The sequence below is a fragment of the Lates calcarifer genome, unplaced genomic scaffold, assembly GCF_001640805.2.
Source record: "Lates calcarifer isolate ASB-BC8 unplaced genomic scaffold, TLL_Latcal_v3 _unitig_1258_quiver_1344, whole genome shotgun sequence".
Taxonomy (NCBI): domain Eukaryota; kingdom Metazoa; phylum Chordata; class Actinopteri; family Centropomidae; genus Lates; species Lates calcarifer.
The window spans coordinates 3,437-24,103 of NW_026115399.1; the positions used below are offsets into that span (position 1 = coordinate 3,437).

Here is a 20,667-nt window from a genome sequence, read left to right on the forward strand (position 1 = left end):
TTCACTGTTCAAATAACTTCATTATAAGCCTTGTTTAAGCATAAATGATTTATATATGCACCCAATAACAGAACTTTAAAAAAATGCTTTTGCTCAAAGCTCAAAGCTTGTAAACTCAAGTTAAAACTGAGTTTTATCTCCTTTTGGGAGGGGGTATTTCTCTCTGTGTTTGTGTGTGTGTGTTTGTGTTTGTATTTGAGGGGGGAGGGGAAGAGGAGTTGATTGAGTCTGTGGGAAGCTGCCACAGAGAGGTTACAGTCAGGAGAGCCAAGAGCTGTCACAGATGATGAGCTCTGAAAAATATTATTACAGAAAATAATTAGCATAAAAGCTTTTATTTAAAATTTTTACATCTCGGAAGTGTGAACTGTTACGCCAGCGTGTGCCCTGCGACCTGCGTTGACCCCGCGGTTGCCGGGGTCCCGCGGTCGCCACTCCCCCGACGGGCGCCGGTGCGAGGGCCCGTTCAACGCTGCTCGCAGCTTTAATTATTATTATTATTATTTTTTTTCTTCTTTTTCCGCCTCTTAGATCGGCTTTTTGAGGGCCTTAACATGCGTGAAAACTTACCAAAATTTGCAGACGCGTCAGGCACGGCGAAAAATTTAATAATTTAGGGGTCTTGAGCATGGGCGTGGTAAAATGCCCTCGGTAGCGCCACCTACATTTTTAAACGGAACAGCCCCTCAAGCCCGTTGCGCCTAAAAATCTGAAAATCTGCACACATATGTAACATCCCATGACGCACCAAAAAGTCTCTTGGAGCCATATTCTAAACCCAACAGAAAGTATTTTTATTTTGACCGGAAGGTGAAAAAATTGTGTGTTTTTGGCCATTTCCAGGGGTCGCTTGAACGCGAACTAGTCCTAGACGCATTATCCAATTGACTTCAAAACTTAATAGTATGTTCTTAAGACATAGACGATGTTAAATTGCGGCAGATTTTGAGTTTTTGTTGAAGGGCGTGGAAGTTATGGCCCCTCAAAGTTCGATTACTCGCCACGAAACAGGAAGTTGCTTTATTTTTGCTATATTTCGGCCATACTTTGTCCAAACTGCATCAAACTTTACAGGATTGTTAATGGTACCTATCTGCACACATCCATATGTCAATATTCATACAATTGTTGTAGCGCCACCTATTTATAGCAGGAAATGACATATTTTATAGTGTGATGTCCAGTTTCTAGACGGGTGACCAGATTCACTTCAAATGTTGTCAGCCCCTCCTTGACAATTTTTGGAAGACTGGCTCCGAAAATTGTGAGTTTGGGTCGAAGCGTGTGCCGGTTCTGGCCCGTCAAAGTTCGGAAACCCAACTTCCTGTTTGAAACCTCAGATTTTGGGGTAACTTCCTGTTGCGACTCTCTACTTTATCCTACAGATGGAGCCATTGTATTACTCTTTGATGGGTTTTTGGAAGGGGGTCTCTGTGTGTGTGTGTCTGTGTGTGTGTGTTTGAGGGGGGAGGGGAAGAGGAGTTGATTGAGTCTGTGAGAAGCTGCCACAGGGAGGTTACAGTCAAGAGAGCCATGAGCTGTCACAGATGATGAGTTCTGAAAAATATTATCACAGAAAATAATTAGCATAAAAGCTTTTATTTTAAATTTGTTGCAACAAATTCAGGTTTCTTACAGCATTTTCCTTATTGAAAACTAAATTCTACCTGAAATGTATCAATAAAAATCTTCTTTTGCAGTTAATGTCACCAGTTTATAGTTTAGTTTTAATAGCATTCCCTGTCACTGATGTGCCTTTAATTATCGGTTCTATCAGGGATCATTTATGTGTTTATCTTACGGGGGTGAGCCACCTCACAGGTTGGTTATATTACCTGTTGACCTCAGCTCAGTGAGCTAAGACAATGTTTAATGCAGTGTTTTTTCTGATATGAAAATGGATATTATTCAGCACATCTAACCTCAGCAGGCCCCTCTTCAGAAACTCATATCTGCAGATGTCAAAGCTGGCTCAAAAAATTAAACTGGCTTCAAATTAATTTTAAGGAATTGTAGGTTATTTTGAATTCATGTAATCTTTCTCCATCACCCTTTCTGTTTCTTTCCATCTCTCTACTCATCTTCTCCCATATGTCTCCCCTTGACCAAAGCTGAGCGTGGATTGATGCTGTCTTTACAGTTTGGTTTTGATCAGTTAGGAAATTTCACACGGGGTCAGCTGATTTTTTCGTGTTACTCAGTGTACGGCGACAGGAAAAGTGCACTAGGTCCACGGGCGTCGAGGTGAACCAGCTGAATATAAGCCACTCAAGTTGACGACAAGTGCATTGAAAAGTAAAAGCTGCTGGCCTTTACCTTTTCTTTGTCAAAGCGCCTGTTCGGCAAGTAGTTAGTAAAGTAATATTTTCAGCCTTGTCCACAGTCTCATAACATGTTTAACAGGAAGCACAGCACGCTGGTTAAGCTCATGGCAAACTGTTACTAACAGCTAAAATGAAAGCTTGTCTGTATGTAGTCTAACTGGTTAGTTTGTCACTAATCTCCAAATTTTGCAAATTGCTATAAACTTCACTCTCTTAAACCAGTAACAGTCTGAGCTGGACTGATAGGGGTCTGTATGGATAAAGATAAAATCCTAATGATACCCATCCCTACAGCTGGTTAGTGGCTTCGCCCTGACTTTAGGCAGATGAGATATTCACTGTTCAAATAACTTCATTATAAGCCTTGTTTAAGCATAAATGATTTATATATGCACCCAATAACAGAACTTAAAAAAATGCTTTTGCTCAAAGCTCAAAGCTTTTAAACTCAAGTTAAAACTGAGTTTTATCTCCTTTTGGGAGGGGGTATCTGTGTGTGTGTGTGTGTGTGTGTGTGTGTGTGTTTGTGTTTGTGTTTGAGGGGGGAGGGGAAGAGGAGTTGATTGAGTCTGTGAGAAGCTGCCACAGGGAGGTTACAGTCAAGAGAGCCAAGAGCTGTCACAGATGATGAGCTCTGAAAAATATTATCACAGAAAATAATTAGCGTAAAAGCTTTTATTTAAAATTTTTACATCTCGGAAGTGTGAACTGTTACGCCAGCGTGTGCCCTGCGACCTGCGTTGACCCCGCGGTTGCCGGGGTCCCGCGGTCGCCGCTCCCCCGACGGGCGCCGGGTGCGAGGGCCCGTTCAACGCTGCTCGCAGCTTTAATTATTATTATTATTATTTTTTTTCTTCTTTTTCCGCCTCTTAGATCGGCTTTTTGAGGGCCTTAACATGCGTGAAAACTTACCAAAATTTGCAGACGCGTCAGGCACGGCGAAAAATTTAATAATTTAGGGGTCTTGAGCATGGGCGTGGTAAAATGCCCTCGGTAGCGCCACCTACATTTTTAAACGGAACAGCCCCTCAAGCCCGTTGCGCCTAAAAATCTGAAAATCTGCACACATATGTAACATCCCATGACGCACCAAAAAGTCTCTTGGAGCCATATTCTAAACCCGACAGAAAGTATTTTTATTTTGACCGGAAGGTGAAAAAATTGTGTGTTTTTGGCCATTTCCAGGGGTCGCTTGAACGCGAACTAGTCCTAGACGCATTATCCAATTGACTTCAAAACTTAATAGTATGTTCTTAAGACATAGACGATGTTAAATTGCGGCAGATTTTGAGTTTTTGTTGAAGGGCGTGGAAGTTATGGCCCCTCAAAGTTCGATTACTCGCCACGAAACAGGAAGTTGCTTTATTTTTGCTATATTTCGGCCATACTTTGTCCAAACTGCATCAAACTTTACAGGATTGTTAATGGTACCTATCTGCACACATCCATATGTCAATATTCATACAATTGTTGTAGCGCCACCTATTTATAGCAGGAAATGACATATTTTATAGTGTGATGTCCAGTTTCTAGACGGGTGACCAGATTCACTTCAAATGTTGTCAGCCCCTCCTTGACAATTTTTGGAAGACTGGCTCCGAAAATTGTGAGTTTGGGTCGAAGCGTGTGCCGGTTCTGGCCCGTCAAAGTTCGGAAACCCAACTTCCTGTTTGAAACCTCAGATTTTGGGGTAACTTCCTGTTGCGACTCTCTACTTTATCCTACAGATGGAGCCATTGTATTACTCTTTGATGGGTTTTTGGAAGGGGGTCTCTGTGTGTGTGTGTCTGTGTGTGTGTGTTTGAGGGGGGAGGGGAAGAGGAGTTGATTGAGTCTGTGAGAAGCTGCCACAGGGAGGTTACAGTCAAGAGAGCCATGAGCTGTCACAGATGATGAGTTCTGAAAAATATTATCACAGAAAATAATTAGCATAAAAGCTTTTATTTTAAATTTGTTGCAACAAATTCAGGTTTCTTACAGCATTTTCCTTATTGAAAACTAAATTCTACCTGAAATGTATCAATAAAAATCTTCTTTTGCAGTTAATGTCACCAGTTTATAGTTTAGTTTTAATAGCATTCCCTGTCACTGATGTGCCTTTAATTATCGGTTCTATCAGGGATCATTTATGTGTTTATCTTACGGGGGTGAGCCACCTCACAGGTTGGTTATATTACCTGTTGACCTCAGCTCAGTGAGCTAAGACAATGTTTAATGCAGTGTTTTTTCTGATATGAAAATGGATATTATTCAGCACATCTAACCTCAGCAGGCCCCTCTTCAGAAACTCATATCTGCAGATGTCAAAGCTGGCTCAAAAAATTAAACTGGCTTCAAATTAATTTTAAGGAATTGTAGGTTATTTTGAATTCATGTAATCTTTCTCCATCACCCTTTCTGTTTCTTTCCATCTCTCTACTCATCTTCTCCCATATGTCTCCCCTTGACCAAAGCTGAGCGTGGATTGATGCTGTCTTTACAGTTTGGTTTTGATCAGTTAGGAAATTTCACACGGGGTCAGCTGATTTTTTCGTGTTACTCAGTGTACGGCGACAGGAAAAGTGCACTAGGTCCACGGGCGTCGAGGTGAACCAGCTGAATATAAGCCACTCAAGTTGACGACAAGTGCATTGAAAAGTAAAAGCTGCTGGCCTTTACCTTTTCTTTGTCAAAGCGCCTGTTCGGCAAGTAGTTAGTAAAGTAATATTTTCAGCCTTGTCCACAGTCTCATAACATGTTTAACAGGAAGCACAGCACGCTGGTTAAGCTCATGGCAAACTGTTACTAACAGCTAAAATGAAAGCTTGTCTGTATGTAGTCTAACTGGTTAGTTTGTCACTAATCTCCAAATTTTGCAAATTGCTATAAACTTCACTCTCTTAAACCAGTAACAGTCTGAGCTGGACTGATAGGGGTCTGTATGGATAAAGATAAAATCCTAATGATACCCATCCCTACAGCTGGTTAGTGGCTTCGCCCTGACTTTAGGCAGATGAGATATTCACTGTTCAAATAACTTCATTATAAGCCTTGTTTAAGCATAAATGATTTATATATGCACCCAATAACAGAACTTAAAAAAATGCTTTTGCTCAAAGCTCAAAGCTTTTAAACTCAAGTTAAAACTGAGTTTTATCTCCTTTTGGGAGGGGGTATCTGTGTGTGTGTGTGTGTGTGTGTGTGTGTGTGTTTGTGTTTGTGTTTGAGGGGGGAGGGGAAGAGGAGTTGATTGAGTCTGTGAGAAGCTGCCACAGGGAGGTTACAGTCAAGAGAGCCAAGAGCTGTCACAGATGATGAGCTCTGAAAAATATTATCACAGAAAATAATTAGCGTAAAAGCTTTTATTTAAAATTTTTACATCTCGGAAGTGTGAACTGTTACGCCAGCGTGTGCCCTGCGACCTGCGTTGACCCCGCGGTTGCCGGGGTCCCGCGGTCGCCGCTCCCCCGACGGGCGCCGGGTGCGAGGGCCCGTTCAACGCTGCTCGCAGCTTTAATTTACCTAGAAACTTGCAAGAAAAACAGCTCTAGTATTTAATCACTTGGCTATTTCTTAGGTATTGAGTGCCTTATTGACTGGCCTGGACTTGTGCTGTCAAAAGTTATTATCTTGCAATTACAGTTGTTATAATTATAATAAAGATGATGTGTTGGAGCATGAATCTACAGTGAGTGCAGGGTGTTGGTGTTATTGTATACTACTCTTAACTGGTAAGAAAAAAATAGAAATAGTGATAAAAGTCACTGGTGTGTGTTGACTGAAAGTTGTTTACTAGGTGGGGTCCAACTTAATGAGCCTACTTGCACAAGTTTTAGCTCTAGAGGAAGCTATATGGATACTGGTTTAACAAATGACTCCTTAGAGGGTTATTGAGAAATCATCACCATGTGTTGGTGAAATTATTGTGATTTGAATTTTCAAAATAAAGTGTTACTTGGCAAAAAGAAAACAGCATTAAACAACAACATACTTTTGATGGGAATTTGAGATTCGTATCAGATGTACTTTCATCACAAGCACATTTTACGCTTGGACTCTTACTTGCATATATATTAATAACACTAAAGATTAGGTCATTTGTGTGGTGGAAGCTGCAGAAAAGTTCTTTTTGACAGCCAGCTTTAAAATGTCACTTACTTATATTTTTACTTCTCTTCCTCAGGTGGCATCACATTGAATCACTGTTGAATGGTGGAGTGACAATCACTGTAAACTTTTGGTACAAAGTAGGTATATTTGAATCACTAGGACTCAATTTACTGCAACTTTTCTTATCTTTCCTCCTACTTGTTTGTATTTTCTTCATGACCACTCACCACTTTGACTGATTTGTTCAGGGTGCGCCCACACCCAAGAGGATAGAGTACCCTCTGCGTGCTCATCAGAAGGTGGCCATTATGAGGAACATTGAGAAGATGCTGGGAGAAGCACTTGGAGACCCACATGAAGTAAAAGCATTTGATTTTATATCCTCTTTACGTGACAAACTCTTTCATACCATCAGTGTACTGATTGCATAAGTCGCACATGAATGTCACACTGCCAGTTTCTAGAACATCAAATCAGATCCACATTTAGGTCACCTGTTAGACAAAATCCCTGGGGCATGCTGACCCTTCCAGCAACCCAATTACTGCGAATATTTATGGCTTACCAGATATAGTACAAAGGAAAGATATATGTAGTCTGGGACCATGAGTAAAACAATGTAACATGTCTGTGAAGTAGCTTATCCTAACCAAGAATGCTTTGTGTTTTCTGTAGGTTGGACCTTTACTGAAAACGATGATCAAGGGGCGATATGACCAGGATCTGAGCTAGAGCCCCACCCTTAAAACTGGTAAATAGAACTGCTTTGGAAAACTGTATGCGTGTGAAAGTGAGACTGCAGCGTGTGTAATGCGCATCCTGACTTTTGGAGCTACGAATCACTGCATGGGAATTAGCGGCCATCTTGAAACCATTCTGCTTCAGTCGTCTCTGAGTGCCATTGTCCTCGCAAATACCACAATTACAGAAGAAACATCTGACTAACTCATGGGAATTCGCCATACTTGAAGAGGTCTTTTTTTCTCTCTTTTGGCTCAAGTCTAGATTATATTTATGTGATTCAGTGTTCTCATAAGTTAATGGGTGTTTGGGTGTATTTGCTCACCCAGTCGGTAAATGTGTAAGATTGGTACCTTTGTAGCAACCTCAATATTTTGACCACTAATAGATGAGTTAAGGGGTATTATATATATATATATATATATATATATATATACAGTAGACATAAGTTAATTACAGGACATTTCTTATATTCATGTAAGAAAAGAAAGCTAATTTGGTTCATACCTGTAAAGATGACAGGTCTTTTAAGTGTCTTTGGAATATTTCTCTACATAATCTACATTATCTCTAAGCCTACTAATGACATGGTTTCAGGGAGTGATCAAGAATTTTCTGTTGCAACGAAGACAGCATGGGCCCAGTACTAAAAGTTAGAGGATGCAGTGATTAAAAACAGTGATGAAATATTATCAAAAATATGTGTGGGCGTGCAAGAAAAGGGGGCTCATATATTCAACTGAAGGAATATGTAATGGCTTGCAGCTAAATTATTTTAGCAGAGGGATTGCTTTGTGGTTTGTTTATGCTCTTGCTTGTTTGATTTATATTTCAAAGACTTTATTGGATGTGTTATCCTGCGTACCAGTAATAGGTCAGGGAGTGTTGACAATGAATCACATACTGTAAATTAGTTGCAAATACAGTTAACTTTAAGAATCAGTAGAAAATACAGGAAGTTACTGTTTTTTGGGGAGACTTCTCAGAGTATTAACAGGTAGTGTTTTGTTGAGAATATGATGGTTAAAACAGCCATGAGTGTAAGACTGGTTTGAAGTGAGTGGCTTGAATGATTGATTTATGTTAAAATGTTAGTAACTGACTGAACTAGCAGGGCCATCTGCTGGAAAGAAGCGTATGTATCAGCCATTGCAGTGCAACACAAATGCACCATCTAGTGTTTCAAATTTGCAGTTGCATGTTAAGCTTGATGTATCTTGGTCCATACACTATACTTCTACAATACAAATATTCAGTATGTTGTGTTAAATGTAGATTAAATTACGCTGCAATGTGTACAAAAGTCTAATTCCAGTTGAAAACCTGTACTTGCTGTAATGATTACTATAGGTTAACAAGCCTCAGAAATGCACTTGTTTTTACTTTCAAGCAGCCATATTTTGAAGACCTTGAAATGAGAGCAACTCGAAAGATGGCTGTTGCCATGCAAGTTCTCTCTCAAGCAGTTGTAAAAAAAAAAAGTACATTCAGCATAAGGGGAGGGTACTTTCATACGATGTGTTGTATGTGACAAACCAACATACAAACCAGTAGATGGGTATGTTCATATTCAGATGGCTTTGTTTGCCTGTGACATTGGATGAATCAGTGAGTGGTGTACTGTAAAATAGCCACACCAAAGCACCTAATTCGCCAGGAATACACAGGTTTTCAAGGGTTTTGTTTTGTCTGATGAAAATAATACTTTTTCATTGCTGATAATGTGCATAAGTATTTCTTAAAACTGCACGATGATCGAACAGTGCTACTTTCTCTGTAAAAGAACTCACCGTAATATGTAAAACTGATGTTTCATCTCTTTTCTATTGCTAGATTAACCCTGTTTACTGTATGTGCCTTGCTTGCGTTGGTATGGCACTAAATGTCGCAAGAACTTGATTTTTTTTAAACCTTTATTTTGTGGTCAAAATGTTTGTTTTCACTCTGGCATTAATCAGCTTTAAAGGTGAGAAGAAGGGGCTCATAGAGCTAGAGGAATGTTTTTACTGATGGATGCTGGTTTTCTGTTTTGAACATACAGTATGTGCTCACCTTGTTCCTCTGATAAAGTTTGTTTGCAAAGTTCTGCACTGCTGAGTTTTTAATGACTGAAAGATGTAATGAGTTCTTATGTAACATGAGTGAATAAATCCAAGAATACAATGTGAGTGGTAGTCTACAAAAATTAGTATTTATTTACTATAAATTGTGCGTCAGGGGTTTCTCAAAGCGAGGGGTTAAAACTCAGTTGTGACTAAATAGCTTCAGTAAATCCATTCCATGCTCTACAGTAACACCATCAGATAGTAATTAAAGACAACATTGCTGCTGATAAATAGAAGTATCAGTAACAACACATCTTTTCAACACTTGATTGTGTACCACCTACACTCAGGAAAACTAATATTATACCACCAATTGAAAACAATTGCTAATAGTTGCTCCAAATGGATGCAGAGGGGAACACAAATAAACAGCTGGTATATCTTGGTAAAAAAAAGAAAAAAACCTGACTGACTCATTTATCCTAATATACAATTAACAAGAAATAAGAATCAAATCATAATTCAAAAGTTCCACAACCAACAATCACAAGCGAAGCAAAGTTCACACAAACACAAATGAGATGAAAGGAGCCATGACAGAGGACCACTTGAGTAACATGTAAACGGACCCTGAAAGCACACGACAGCGCCTCTTCACAATAAATGCATGATCTGAGACTTTGCAAATCTAAACATCTATATCAAAAATAAAGGTAATGCTGTTGGAATGAACTTTAAAATCAAGTCCTCCGGCAGCATGTTTCGGTTAACATTTAAGGGGCAACCACAGTCCTCCACTTCATTATACCAGATATTATAGTGCTGTAATAGTTAGTGCACCCCTTGAGAATTGAATTTGTTGTGCTAGAAAATTAATTAACAGAGACTTAACTAGTAGTTAGAGTTTTCCATTACAGCTGAGTATTAAAATTACATTTAAAGTTAAAATAAGCGCATGCCTTGTTCAATCAACTTAGCTGTGTCACTGACAAATATTAACATGTCCTCTATCACATACATTAATTGGTATGATAGAATGTGATAAAAAACAAATCAGATGGTCTTGCTCTTGTGGAGACATCAAGAGGACAATTCAAGGTGATACTCAAGTCCCTCATTATCTGAAGTTATCTGGATAATTCTGCTCAAATCTGCGACATTTGCGGAGGAAAAACTGATTTGTTCAGCAAAGATATCCAGATAAAAGGATTATTGTGCTTCATGAAGGCCAGATTCTTTAGTCAACATTCAGTACTACACATGCTATGTTCTAGTCTTTCTGAGCAAATTATGCTAAAGGTGTATCGGAAATACTATAAACTGGACGGTCGTAGCATGCCCCCACCAAGGGAGACCGCATATCAAACCCTTAGGTAATGACTGTTGGGGCCACTTGCTGTACAAATGCTCATTTAAAATTCTGTCTATACAACACGAGTTTCATCTGAAAACCATTTTGTAGCACAACAAATTGTCCAAAACATAAGGCTCGACCAAACATTTTCACAGCACTATCACTGTATGATGTAAAAATAGAACTTTAAATAAAATTGGCATCAATGATTTTTTCTATATGTACATAAAAAAAGCTGTTGAGACTCGTAATGTCCAGAGGAAATTTTACAGCACCACTAGAACTTATTTACAGAAATGAAAATAGATTCATCTCTATAACTTTATGTCACAACTATGAATCTATATTGTACTACGTTAAAGACAATACAAATGAGGAATAATATGAAAAAAAAAGAACTAACAAAAAAGAAAGAAAATGAAGTGGTAAAAAAAGACAATAACGTCAGTGCAACAGATCTGCTGAGATGGCAAAATGTAGATAGGTTTAGGCTCTTATACAAACTAGAACACAAGTTACAACATCCTCACCAAAATATTACACAAAATTTCAAACGTTTCTCAAGGAAATGAACAGTTATAGGACTGAAACACTGTCATTGTATGTTTTAACCAAGGCATATAATGGTAACATTTTTTGAAATAAGCCACTGACACTAACTAACAAATATGATCCTTTACTTGGGAAAAAAATCAAATAAATTCAGGCTAAATGGACTTAATAAATTAATAATAGTGTAAACAATATTGTCAGTAGCTGCTCTTACAGTTTTGTGCTCATCATCAATGGAATCTGTACTTTCGTGCAGGCTTGAGGTTGACATACGTCTTCTTCATGTCCTCTGTCTCGTTTTTCTTCACAAGCTGGTATCGCTCTCCTTTTGTGGTTACCACCTGGTTACCATGGTACCGCACTAGCTTCTTTGGAGCCTGCAGAAAGCAGCAAGTTTTATAGTATAAAAACACGTTTGGCAAAGCTACATTCTGAATATGGAGTATAACCGGAGACATACGTCTTTGGGGGCGACAGGCCGGTGTGTTTTGTTGTCCTCCTCTCTGTCCACCAGCATGTACCTGTGGAGATGGAACATAGTCATGAAGACCGAAACAAAGAAGTGAAGCCAGTTCTGCTTTATAATAGCAATCTTACTCACTTCTCAAGGATGCTCTCCTTAAGTTTCTGGTCTGCCACTGAGGAAATATTTTTCCCATGGTTTACCTGAGGTGACAAGATATCATCAAATCAACAAGGTAGGCAGTGGCTAACATGAAACACAGTGGTAGTGTTCCTGTGTGTAGCAGATACTCACATTGAGAGGAGTGGGGCTGAGTTGGACATCACCCTCTATGATAAGGCGCACAGCTTCCTCCATGTCTCCTTTGGCAATAGACAGGGCACTACGAGCCTCGGACAGACTGCACTTGGGAAACATCTCAAGCAGGTGCTGCTCCTGGGTCTCCCACTCAGACACTGGTGGCTGGACATATACACATTTATACTACCTTTAATTCTGGTGGATGTAAACAATATCAACAGTACCACACCCAAGAAGCATAAGTTAAATTATAGTAATTAAAAAATTCACATGCATTAAGCAAAGGATAATAATGTGCTGACGTGTGCTAAAATGATCACCTTGGCAGTGGCACCCTCTGTCTGCGTTTTAAGGCACTGTGTTTCTCTTCCTGGTGGAGGGTCACTAGGCAGGGTAGTGAGTTTCAATGAAACATCATCTGTCCTTGCCTTAGGCACACCGTTTTCTTCGTCGGCTAAAATGGTAACAGACAAATTAACATCAGTACACACAACAGTACAAATGTTAGTCTGATGATACCAATATAAAATGAGTGTCACTGCCCTGCAAAGATGTTTTGATCACTCTTTTGGCAATATTATAAAAATGAAAAAACTTGGAAAAGCTTGGAAAAGTATAAGCATGCAATGTATCAAAAGTAATATTAAAAGCAATACCTAAGGTCCGAGCTGTGGCTAGTTTTGAAGCCAGATTGAACATCATTTCACAGACTTTTACACTGCAAAATATAATAAAAACACCTTTGCAATAAAAATAAATGACAGCAATGTAGTTGTATGGTCAAAGACGAAATACAATCAGAACAGAGAAAAAAGTGCGGAAAAGTGTCTGTCTGCTTACCTGTCAATTTCAGCAAAGCCTGGTATGTAAGCTTCTAGCATTTCTGCAAAGACCTCCACGTCAAAGTTTTCCTCCACACTCTGCTGGGAGCCAAGATCCTCCAGGACTCCAGTGATGTAAGACAGAAGAACATCATCCAATGTGCTGCAGCGAATGGTAAAACAGAGGTTACTGTAAAACTAGTTGATACTTTTGTGTAAGGATGCAAAAGAAAGCTTGGGAACTGTTTACCTGAGATCGGCATCGGGAATGTAAGTCTGAATAAATTCGTGCATTGCATTATGGATGATTTTATGGAGGTCCATTGCGTTCTCCAACTGCGCAGTAGAGGAAGTGCTGGAGTCGGGGTACAGCAGATGGTCCACGGTGTTAAAATGAGCAGCAGTGACTGCAAACCTCAAATAGTCAAACACAACAGTTGTCACCCGTGCACCAAATATGGTACACTATCAGTTCAGACTGATATAACAATGTTACCAAAGCATTTCTTATGAAAGCTTGGTTATGAAAGCCTGCTGTCGCTGCAACACCTTGGCTAAACGCTGTCACGTCGGGACGCCAGTAGTGGTCAGTCTGACTTTTTGACACTAATATCTGCGTTGGAGGACTTCACGACCAAAGTCAGCGAAGATCACCAGACACAGGTTAGCCAAGATACAGCTGCAATTAACATTAAAATGATGTAGGAAGCTACCTCGCGTCTTTGTTTTAAAAAAAGTAATTCAATTATGTTAAAGTAACCTCACAAATCCATATATCTGATGTCATTAAGCAGTACTTTAGCCTCACGGTCGTGTAGAGCAACATAGTAGCCTTACTACGTTAGTGTTGTTGCCCAGCGTTAGCATTACAGCTACTCGGAGGTTAGTTATCCGCTAATGGTTAATTACAAACGCCACGGCTAAGCTATCATGCTTTTCTTCACATCATGCAGCCGACTGTTCCGTGTTTCCGACATTATCAGTGTCCATTCTTTAACAAGATTAATCCTCGCAACCCCTGAGAGGAAATAACTGTAGGTTGTTAGCGAACTAGTGCTAAGCTAAGTGGGGGTGTGTTAGCGAACAATAACTGCTAGCTAACGGTTAACGCTTAATGCAAACCCGACCTCGGTTATTTACATCGGAGCGTCTTTTAATGGAGGGAAACTTACTGTGAAGAAATTATAGGGACATGAAGCTCAAAGTTTTCCCCAGATGTAGTAGGGGGGAGGCTGGTCAGTACAGTGGTTACAGGCTTTCTGTGCTGCTTGTTAGCCCGCACGATTCAAAACACTGGCACGTCATTTCCTCTGATTGTAAACCGCTTGGTTAAACATAGCTACTGACTGATATGTTATGAATATCTATGTATCTAATGTATCTATCTATCTGTTATTGAACATAAACAGTAAACAGGAAAGAAATGTGTTAGTTTTAAGTAAGAGCAGACAGAAGCCACAAACCCTATGACATAAAATTTCAAAACTAAGATTAGACACTCTATTACAATAGAGCTGAAACGATTTGTAGGTCAATTGATTGGCCCATCGACAAAAACAAAAACAAAAACAACAACAACAACAACAAAAAAAAAAAAAAAAAAAAAAAAAAAAAACTCCCACAGGACTTCTTCACAACTGCTCTTCTGAGAGGAGGATTTTCTGTTTTTCTCAGTTTTATATAATTGAAAATAGGGCCATTGTGGTTTTTGGACTGTTGATCAGACGAAACAATGCATTTGTAGACGTCACCTTGAGCTCTGGGAAACTGATGGACGTTGGTCATAATTTTCTAACATTTGTACCTCAAACAACTAATCCATTAGTTTTTGGGAAAATAATTGGCAAATGAATTGACAATGAAAATAATTGTTGCTTCCCTACATTTCATAGACAAAAAAGAGATATAAGACTAATAGACACCTTTAGTGCCTTGAAAACCATGTTTTGATCCCCAAGTTTCCTTCTTTTTTCTCTTCTTTTTAAAAACTTAATGTTCCATGCACCAAAGTAAGCTATTGAAAATGCAGCTATTATATGGGTAACTGTTGCCCTCATTATGGAAGTTAGGTTTTTTGTCAACAATATTTCATAAAACTGTTCAGCTGTCCCACACATTGGATCTGTGATGTATTTATTAAGGGGGACATACATACAACGTATAACACACAGACACACACACTCAAAGCAAAATCATCACATGTGATTCTAATAATTGGTGTCCAACAACTGCTCAAGCTCATGATAGCTTTCTCTAAAATGTGGAATCCTTTTCATGTATTTCATGTTCTCTCTGGGAGATTACCTTTCCTTTTTTTTCTTTTGAAAAAAATCATACATATGTTTGGTTTCTCCTCAATAAATGTGGAGCTTTCTGGGACCCATATCTGGTTCCTAACTCTGTGTCTGGTCTAGCCTACATTAGGCCAGCAAATAGTCTACTCTCACTTGGACATTATCTTATATCTTTTGCCAGATCCATACATAGTTGATGATCAAGGTGTTATCTGAGGCAGCATCAATGATGCCATCAGATCCTGCTCTCAGTTACCTCCGCCTGTGTTGGTATTATAGCAGATATGTACATGTAAATCATTAATGCCCGTTCAATTGTTTTCTTGCTCCCTTGGCAGTATCTCTTGCCGGCTGTAGTATTTCATCGGGAAATATGGTACACGCTACTGATAAAACAAGCAAGAACAATTCTCAACTTGGCTGAACTCTGTTTCAACCCTGAGCTCATGGCTAGACAGGTGGGGCTGAGGTATTGAGGGGAGAGTGCATAAAATCTACAGCAAAGGAAAACATCTCGTTTCTCTCCACGTGTGTTAACAGCTGACACTGAGAACAGCCTCCAAGCTATATAACACATACTGATACACTTGCACTTGCACACATTGAGTAGCATCAATACACCATAATATTATGTTCACACTTAAATCGTGTTGTTAAAATCGTGCAAGGTCAAGCTTCAGGCACCATTTGTTTATACTTTTACCAACAAAGCAAAATTGTAACTGCAGTGTCACATTTATCCCCAAACAAAATGCTCTCAAAGCCACCCTTGGTCCTGTATGTAATCATGTTTTCCATCTTCTCCAATTCAGAATTTGGTAATAAATATGAACTCATGCTGACAGACATAATAAAGCTGACACCGGGGTTTCATTATTTTTCTCTTCATAGAAGAAGGTGTTCCAACACTAGGTGGCAGCATTGAGTTATTAGTGACAGCAGGACCTCATCCACTTCTCTGAGAGATGGGTTGCACTTGGGACCCTCCGGTAGAAACAAAACAACAAAGGAAATTCATTGCTAATATCAGACCCACAATAGTTTATCACATCTTGGGGTGAAATGCTCTTACTGTCATTTTTAAAACAGCTCTATTCATTCTGTAATGTACCTCAACATTGGAAAAACAAAAGTTGTGAGTAGTTTACCAGTAAAGAAGCAACATTCTTGTGCTTAAATTTGGTTTGTTGCCATCGCTGATGTTGTGGAGGGAGGTTGTTATCTTTCAGCTTTACTTAAGTCCCACCTGGGGACAACAACTCCAATTGCTATAGTCATTTATATTTGATCAGACTTCATTTTTTTCTGATTTGCCTTTAGGAGCAAGGACTTCCCATCTTTTGTGTGAGTGAGTGAGGGATACATGCATGCGTTCGCTCAGCTAGTAGTCAGTTATTCCAACTAGGTTTAAATGAACACATAAGGACACTGCAAAAGAGAAAATTTCAGATTATATTACACAAAGATGAAAACAGAGCAAATATCTCTTGAGGGGAAATTAGCCTCACTTAGAAGATAGAATTATTTTATGATAAAGGTTACAATATTCTTTTGGGTAATTTGTCGTGCCCTCCTGCTATTGCTACATCACAAGAAACAAACATCCTCATATAATCACATATAAACACACATACAATAAGACAAATCAATGTAGCCCATACAAATGTTGCATACCATCAATAATGACAAGGACCATATTGCACCTTTAGCCTTAAGCAACATTATTATTTAAAATTTCCATTGAGAGAAGATGGTTGAGTTAAAATAGTGACAAAACTGTATCCTTTTGATTGTTTTGGGCATGTTTGAGGCAGTAAAATAGATAAATAGATTTGCACATTTTAACAAAAGAAATATATAACATGCATGTTTTAATTTGGAAATGATTGTATTTCCTCTGCTTTTAGGCATAAGAACAGGAATATTCTACAAATACCCTAGAGGTATTTTATCCAAACGCAGAAGACACCACTTAAAGACCTATAAACTCATACATTACACACCACTGCAAGTGAAGGAGAAACCTTAATATGTGCTAATGGTATGTTTACACATTTCTGCTCCTATATGCTGGGGCACAATCAAGCATGTCATGCAACAATGTTGAGTCAGGGCACATAATGTGGATATTGTACTGGTGGCACAGATTTCCATTTTCACACAGACAGTGGGGATGGGGGGTTGGCTCGGGGGGATGTCTGAGCAAAAAAAAAAAAAAAGAAAGAAAAGAGAAGAAAAAAAATTAATTTTACAATTCTCATCAGAGTCACCAAAACACTGAATGATTTACTGCCAAATTAATTACCCTTTACCTAACTTTAGACAATAATGCTCGGAGTTGTCTGTCGGAACAGTATTATTCTATTAACGTTCGATTTGCAGTTCAGCCAGAGTGACTTCATATTTAGATTTTATTGTATTTTCTTAGTGAATGTGTAGCATTGCATCCACAATAGGAAGGCAGAGAATTATCTGATATTTTTCAGTTGAATCACCTGTGCAGCAGAGATGGGATCAGCACATTATTTAGAGAGAGAATTTGTTAAAAATTTTAAACACTTAACATATCTGTTCCGGAGCATTACAAAAGGTGCATTTACAGAGTGAATTCAAGCACAGTGCAGTTTAATTAATTGAAACTTTTACAATATAAGGCCTCCTTCACAATCATCACCCATCTTTAATCAAATATAAGACTCGCTAATCATTTCACCTCTCTCTGCTTGGTTTTGAAGGTCGTGTGATTCAAAGCGTTTTTTGTGTAGATTTTTACAAAAGTACAGTATTAACAACACTTGTGAAATCAAAGTTGGCATATGTTTTCAATTAAATATTACCTTTGCGCGTTTTTCTTTTTTTTCAAGAGCTGCGGGTTAGTTAGTGACTTGAAGAGACTTGGAGCATGAGCATGAGATTAGCTGGCCGGTTGTCCGAGGGCGAGGCTGACCTGATCCAGATCCGGGCCACCTGTGTGGGCTAGCCTGCCCTCCCGTCTGCCTCCTGTCCTGTCTCCAGGAAGTGGTCACCAGGCAGCCCACTGCCACTTTTTCCACAGTCACAGGGTACACAAGAGTGCAGGGTTAGATGTGAGGACCATTAAGCTTGCAAATGCTATTTGTCTCCCAGTCACATTGAATGATTATATATTTAACAGCGAAACACTGCCACAATCTTAGAGATGTATAAACAGTAGATAAATCTATGAAAGTAAATGATGTTTTGTATTGCAGTTTTACAGAAGTTAAGTTTTGTTAGGCATAATAAGCTACAACAGATGGGTGCAATAAGCAGAGTGATTCAAAACACAACCAGCTTAGGTTCATCTCAGTAAATAGGTTTGGTCTCCTTGTCTTGGCCTGTGTGTCTCTGTTCAGCAGTCGATAGGTTAACCTGCCGTGGCATCCATCTTATTGTGCGCCCCTCGCATTACATTGATCTGAGGGAAATAAAGAGCACACGTGTTATTATATACAGTCCAGAAAAACACCCTCTCACAGTGATGGAGTGAACAGGCCAAATGTATGAAATATTGCCCCTCCGACATATTCTGTCTTCCTGTCAATAGTGCAGCCTTTGCCCACAACCAGGATCAATAGTGGCTTATCTTTTCATGATAACACATAACGATGTTGTCTGTTGTCTTTTTCTGATATTGAAGTTCTAATGCTGACCCCCTTCCTTTTTATATCATCCACGCTGATATGTATATTTTGATATTTCCCATTTCCTCTTTCTTTCTGTTTTTTTTCTCCTTAAGAAATAAAATTGGCATGGGCCCTGCTAGTCTGAGACATGGCAGTTACAAATTTACAATGTTGGTTTTCTGGACGTTTCGCTGAAGCTTTTGGGGGTCTCTCATGTGTGAGACTGCTCAGCGGAGAGAAGACACCCCTCTGTAAAAACATCTGTTGTGGAAATGGCTGTCAGACTCCCTTTTGTGGGCTTCGTCTCTTCTTTGCACAGAGATTGTCATTTGTTTTGATCATTTATGTGGGTGAAAGAATAATGATAAAAAGAAAGAATCTGGAGAATGCACCCATGCAGCTGAACAACCTACAGTGGGGCTGTGTTTATGTATTTATTTTTTAGGAAAAAGGAGCATTTTTTTCTGATTTAGTGGCATCGTGGTCTGCACATTGAGGCATGTCATGTAACTATGCAGTCTAATGTAAAAGTAAACTATAATGCACCGTGAGTGATATGACAACGTAAAGTTTTTTAATAAATATTTAGCAATTAAGCATTTCAGTAAGCATACATTCCCTTTACATCACGACAAGCTGCTTAAAGATGATAACAAAACATTCTTTAATTATTCATGATGTGGTGATTGTTATCATATATGGAAGAAGTCATTGGAAAAGAAAAAATGGCATTGTCTTTTATTAGTTAGAATGATTTCATTTCCGAAAATGCAGTTTCTTTTAACATTAAACATAACATAAACATAAAAGTCCTCCATTCTTTCAGCTTTGTATAAGTGAATGAAGCAGTCAGTGTTAATTAATATAAAGCAACTAAACTAAATGCCGTACACAAGTGCAATAGGAAAAGTATAAAAAGGTTGCTATGTTGATCCTTGAAATATATTGGTTTTTTTGTTTTGGTTTTTTTTTAATGGCCCAGGGTATAGCAATGCCATTGGTCCTCCACCTACACAGGAAGTGTTGTGAGAGCACCTGTCCAGAGGTGCCACAAGGCACATCACCTCTATGTACTCCCAGGTCAGCTGTCATTTGTCTCAGTCAAACGGATCTAGTTCTTTTTTTCACCACTCAACCAGCGCTGTCCATGCAAAACGCAACATACACTTAATCCAAAACAATTCATTGTTTTTAATAAAATTATAAAGGCTGCATTTGGATGCAATTTTAAAGGAAGTTTTAAATAGATTATATTTCCATGCTTGTGTGTTTTACAATAGGAAAATACAGCATTACTGAATCACAGGGGCAAGTTAAGAAATTGTAAGTTCATTGTGACAGCCGAGTAATATAGCCAAGGTTGGACTGTGCATCTATATATCTTGGTTTGACAAGCAGAAAACCCAGACATTTAACTGACAATTTCTTCTCATAACATTGTTAGACAGCAGCAACAACAACAACAACAAAACAGTTCTGGGATGGACGTAACATTTCCTGTGAATCCCAGGAGCCTGCTCTGAGTTGTTTTGAAGTGCAGCATCAATACTCAACCATGTTAGACATGAGACATTTTCTTGGTTAACACAGTGGCTGAAGCCAGAATGTGGATCAGTTTACGGTGCGAATCCTGTCATATTAACTCACTTTATATATTAGTTATGTGAATGACCTGTCTGAGTATAACTAACATTTTCAGTTTTGATTGCATCATAAAAACAACAAAAACAAAAATATTTATCGTAATATTATCATTATTTTTTTTTTTTAAGCAAATCCTATATAAAAGAATCTAAACATTGTGTATGAGACCTGGTTTAAAAGGTGTAAAAGTTGTCTACATTTAAATGATCCATACCAGCAAGATCCCTGCAAGAATTAATGGCTGCTTGTTTGTAATTGTATGGTTTTCCCTCAGAACAGGTGAGTGTTTGAGCCGAGTGACACCTCATAAACTAGCTGATAACCTGTTCCTGTGTCTTCTTATCTGTCTTCCAGACAATCCTTGGTCCCTGAGCACGTTGTCGTTTCCCCTCGGGC

At 38.8% G+C, this 20,667-nt stretch overlaps 1 protein-coding gene and 1 long non-coding RNA gene across 3 annotated transcripts; one reads left to right on the top strand and one right to left on the bottom strand.

Moving 5' to 3' along the window:
- The first annotated feature begins 6,169 nt into the window (after window positions 1–6,169).
- LOC108887671 (uncharacterized) lies at window positions 6,170–9,240 on the top strand. Its single transcript, XR_001961671.2, has 3 exons — window positions 6,170–6,550; window positions 6,662–6,772; window positions 7,089–9,240. It is a non-coding gene; the product is annotated as an uncharacterized LOC108887671 (long non-coding RNA).
- Window positions 9,241–9,323: 83 nt separating this feature from the next.
- LOC108887670 (CUE domain-containing protein 2) lies at window positions 9,324–14,036 on the bottom strand. Of its 2 annotated transcripts, none has more exons than XM_018683153.2 (9): window positions 13,862–14,036; window positions 12,940–13,044; window positions 12,709–12,852; window positions 12,525–12,586; window positions 12,189–12,322; window positions 11,863–12,030; window positions 11,707–11,771; window positions 11,566–11,626; window positions 9,324–11,482 (listed from the first exon to the last, which is right to left on the bottom strand). In XM_018683153.2, exons 2-9 carry the CDS (start codon window positions 13,011–13,013, stop codon window positions 11,336–11,338), a joined length of 855 nt encoding a protein of 284 aa, XP_018538669.1. In that variant the 5' UTR covers window positions 13,014–13,044; window positions 13,862–14,036; the 3' UTR covers window positions 9,324–11,335. The 2 variants fall into 2 exon arrangements, with proteins under 2 accessions (XP_018538669.1, XP_018538668.1); XM_018683152.2 differs by having other exon boundaries at window positions 12,940–13,104; window positions 13,862–14,033.
- Window positions 14,037–20,667: the final 6,631 nt, after the last annotated feature.

Bases quoted from the DNA above. Each gene is read 5' to 3' on its own strand.
- LOC108887670 (XM_018683153.2), bottom strand. From the start codon at position 13,013: ATGGACCTCCATAAAATCATCCATAATGCAATGCACGAATTTATTCAG. The intron at 12,031-12,188 runs GTGATCATTTTA...GTATATGTCCAG, and splicing joins CAGAGGGTGCCACTGCCAAG to CCACCAGTGTCTGAGTGGGA. The intron at 11,772-11,862 runs GTGAGTATCTGC...TTGTCACCTCAG, and splicing joins TCAGCCCCACTCCTCTCAAT to GTAAACCATGGGAAAAATAT.